The sequence below is a fragment of the Triturus cristatus genome, chromosome 9 (assembly GCF_964204655.1).
Source record: "Triturus cristatus chromosome 9, aTriCri1.1, whole genome shotgun sequence".
Classification (NCBI taxonomy): Eukaryota; Metazoa; Chordata; class Amphibia; order Caudata; family Salamandridae; genus Triturus; species Triturus cristatus.
This window is the reverse complement of record NC_140592.1, coordinates 614432898-614435884: the sequence shown is the minus strand read 5'-3', so window position 1 is coordinate 614435884 and position 2987 is coordinate 614432898. Positions and strand designations below refer to the sequence as shown.

General features: G+C 40.7%; 1 protein-coding gene across 1 annotated transcript; it reads right to left on the bottom strand.

Moving 5' to 3' along the window:
• Positions 1-480: 480 nt before the first annotated feature.
• LOC146798386 (E3 SUMO-protein ligase KIAA1586-like) lies at positions 481-2772 on the bottom strand. Its single transcript, XM_085627736.1, has one exon. The coding sequence runs from the start codon at positions 2770-2772 to the stop codon at positions 481-483; it is 2292 nt and encodes a 763-aa protein (XP_085483862.1).
• Positions 2773-2987: the final 215 nt, after the last annotated feature.

Sequence of the window (2987 nt, the reverse complement as noted above, 5' to 3'; positions counted from 1 at the left end):
CTCCCTCTGGTGGCAGCACACGGTCATTTCCTGTTGAATCCAGGATGTATATTCCCAAAGATGTGGTGAAATAATTTTTTTCAAATGATGATATTGGGCAGTGGTTCAAGGCCTATGAGGGAGTCATGTCTTCCTACCGGGTCCCTGAGAAGGATTGGGGAGCGGGGTTGTGGGGGCGGTTCCTTAGTGAGGGGCGGGACACATTGTTAGACTCAGTGGTCGAAGTGGGGAAAAAAAAGTAGGGGAACTGTGGGCGGAGACTCAGGGGGCGGGAATAACCCAAGGATTGGACTAGTGGGCGGAGTCGGAGGTGTGGCTAGAAATAGCAAAACATACCAATTTTTGAAAGTTTGGCATTTCACTGACCAGTTACAGCTTATAACGTTATTTAATTCAAAGACTCAATAAACATGTTTATTTGAGGTTTAATATATAAGTTGTTTATATTTAATTCATTTACAATGTGGGACATGTTTCCAATCACAGAATATTCCAAATACGCTTATAAGTGGAATCATAAGCCATTTGTCTCCGAGCCATGCAGTTTCTTTCATCTGCACTTCTCCTCCCTTTTTCTAACCATTTCTGAACATAAAATTCAGGTTTAAATTCTATGACAGGTGGCCCCACGATATTTATGAACATTATAGAAGACAGACGATTGATTGATATTCTGTTCCGCAGTGGTGTGAGCACATCATTCATTACACTAAAGCCCCGTTCACATTCAGCAGTTGAGGTACAAAAGGTGTTTATAATTTGCATTAATGGTTTCAGGCTTTCAGGGATGCAATTTTTATTTTGTTTGTACTCTCTGAAACCAAGGATGTACTGCCTGGTATCAAATACATGCAACCTGCTACAAAGGTTTTGTAATTCTCCCTCACCGTATAAGATGTCTACTTGATCTGGCCAATAAACTGGTTGTAGGAGTTTCATTCTATGTACTAACTCTTTGTATTCTATTTCATCATTGTTTGTGGTTGTGCATCTAGAAACATTTGATGCATTAGACATTGTCATCCTTTTTCGCAGGTTATTTGCTAAGTTCCTAAAGAACTGTGCCCTATTGATGCTAACACAGCCTTTGTTCTGTTGCAGTCCTACACCAGCAAACTGCATCCGTTCAGCAGCATCTAATGCAGTTGTAGCAAAGGGCCCAGGTGACTCAGCCATTGATTCAAACACTAAAATCTGCATCTGTATTGAACGATCGGCCTCATATATGGTCATATCACGCCGCTGCAGCCTTCTGGATAGGTCACTCAATTCTGTGAGAGCATCATATAAAATGCCCATATTTTCAACAAACACCAGGGAGGTTAATAAACGGTTTAAACCAGCATATTTCCTCTGCTCAATGTCACTCCTCGTTGAGTCTTCGGAAGATTCCATGAAATGTTTACTAAGTGCTTTGTAGTTATTCCAAACAGCTCTCACAGATCTTTCACTTGAGGACACCCAACGTACATCTAGCACCTTTCCAATTGCCAGAAGTCTTACTTCTACCTCCAGAACACATTCCCCAAGCTCTCTTTGATTTTTCGGAGAGGCATGGTAGGTGGTATATAGTTTATCAAAAAAAACTTTGAGCTGATTAATGCCTGCAACTTCTTTACAAACATCACCCACTGCAAGCTCCAGCTTGTGGTTAGCACAGTGCCATACACTCAACTGTGGATATTTCAGTTTCAGAAGAGTTGCCACACCGGATTTCCTACCTATCATATTGGAAGCACCATCTGTCACAAGCTGAACCAAATGACTTTTTAAATACTCATCAGTAAAACCGTGTCTCTCTAAGCATGCAAGTAAGGTATCTAAGATTATATCTGCTGCTGTGCTTGGCAACTCAACAAGGTCTAAGAAAAAGGTCAGTGGCTCATTGTGTTTATCAATACATGCTCTTACACAGATAATTAGTGTGGTCAATTTACTAACTGTGGTAGATTCATCTATCATGAGGCTTATTTTTGATTCATTCTGCAAGATACAATCAATCAGCCTTGACCTCATTGTAGCAGCAATATGGTCTATTATATCAGCGCAGCTGTGATCTGAATGCAAGACTCTGCCCAAGTCTGCACCATTCATCTTTTGAACATCAATATCTAACGGCATATCAGAAAAAGGGCGCTCATGTTTGCCTATTTTGTATGCAGTTCTGAATACACGGCATGTCTCTTCCTGTACTTTCATTTGCATTTTCAAATTGTACTGTGGAATACTTTCACGGGCCCTCTGTTCTAAAATAGCTAGTGCCTTCAGATGACAGGAGCTATTCTTATGACGAAATATTTTTTTCCGCAGAGAAATTAACTGCTTGTCTTTAGAAGGGCCATATGGGATGACCAAGCAATCTACCCATTCCATGGAAAGATGCACACCTTGACTTGTTTCTGTTTTAAGATTTACCTTCCTGCACACTTTACATCCAAGCTTGCCTTTGGAAAAGAAGAGCCATGGATACTCTGTACGTTTGATTTCAAGTTGTTCCGAAGACCAGCAGGCTGGGTGATCAATTTGATCCACACTCTCCACCACATTTCCTTGGAGGAGTATGTGACTGTCGTTAGTGCCACAGCCATCTAACAATACTTCGTCTTCCGAATCGACTCTTCTCCTCTTTTCGGGCATCCTGCCACTTTCACTTGTTTGCCTTTCAAAACCCTGATTTGCATTTGCCATTGGTCCTTCCGAACTGGAGCCTGGGGACTTGCGTGTTTCACAAGATGTGGCTGGAGCATTTTTCTTCTGCAGCCACTGAAGCATCTGCATAAATAATTGTATAAATACATACATTTTAAAATAAGCACTGTACCATAACTCATGATTTATTTTAAATGCTGCCTGTCGGTACAAATTGGGATTTTCCACAAGACAATTTAAGAAAGAGTCCATGTCATTTTTTAATCCCACGGTAAACACTATATTGAATATTAGCCGTTTGACAATGAAAACTATGGTGTAAATTAAAATGTGTCAGC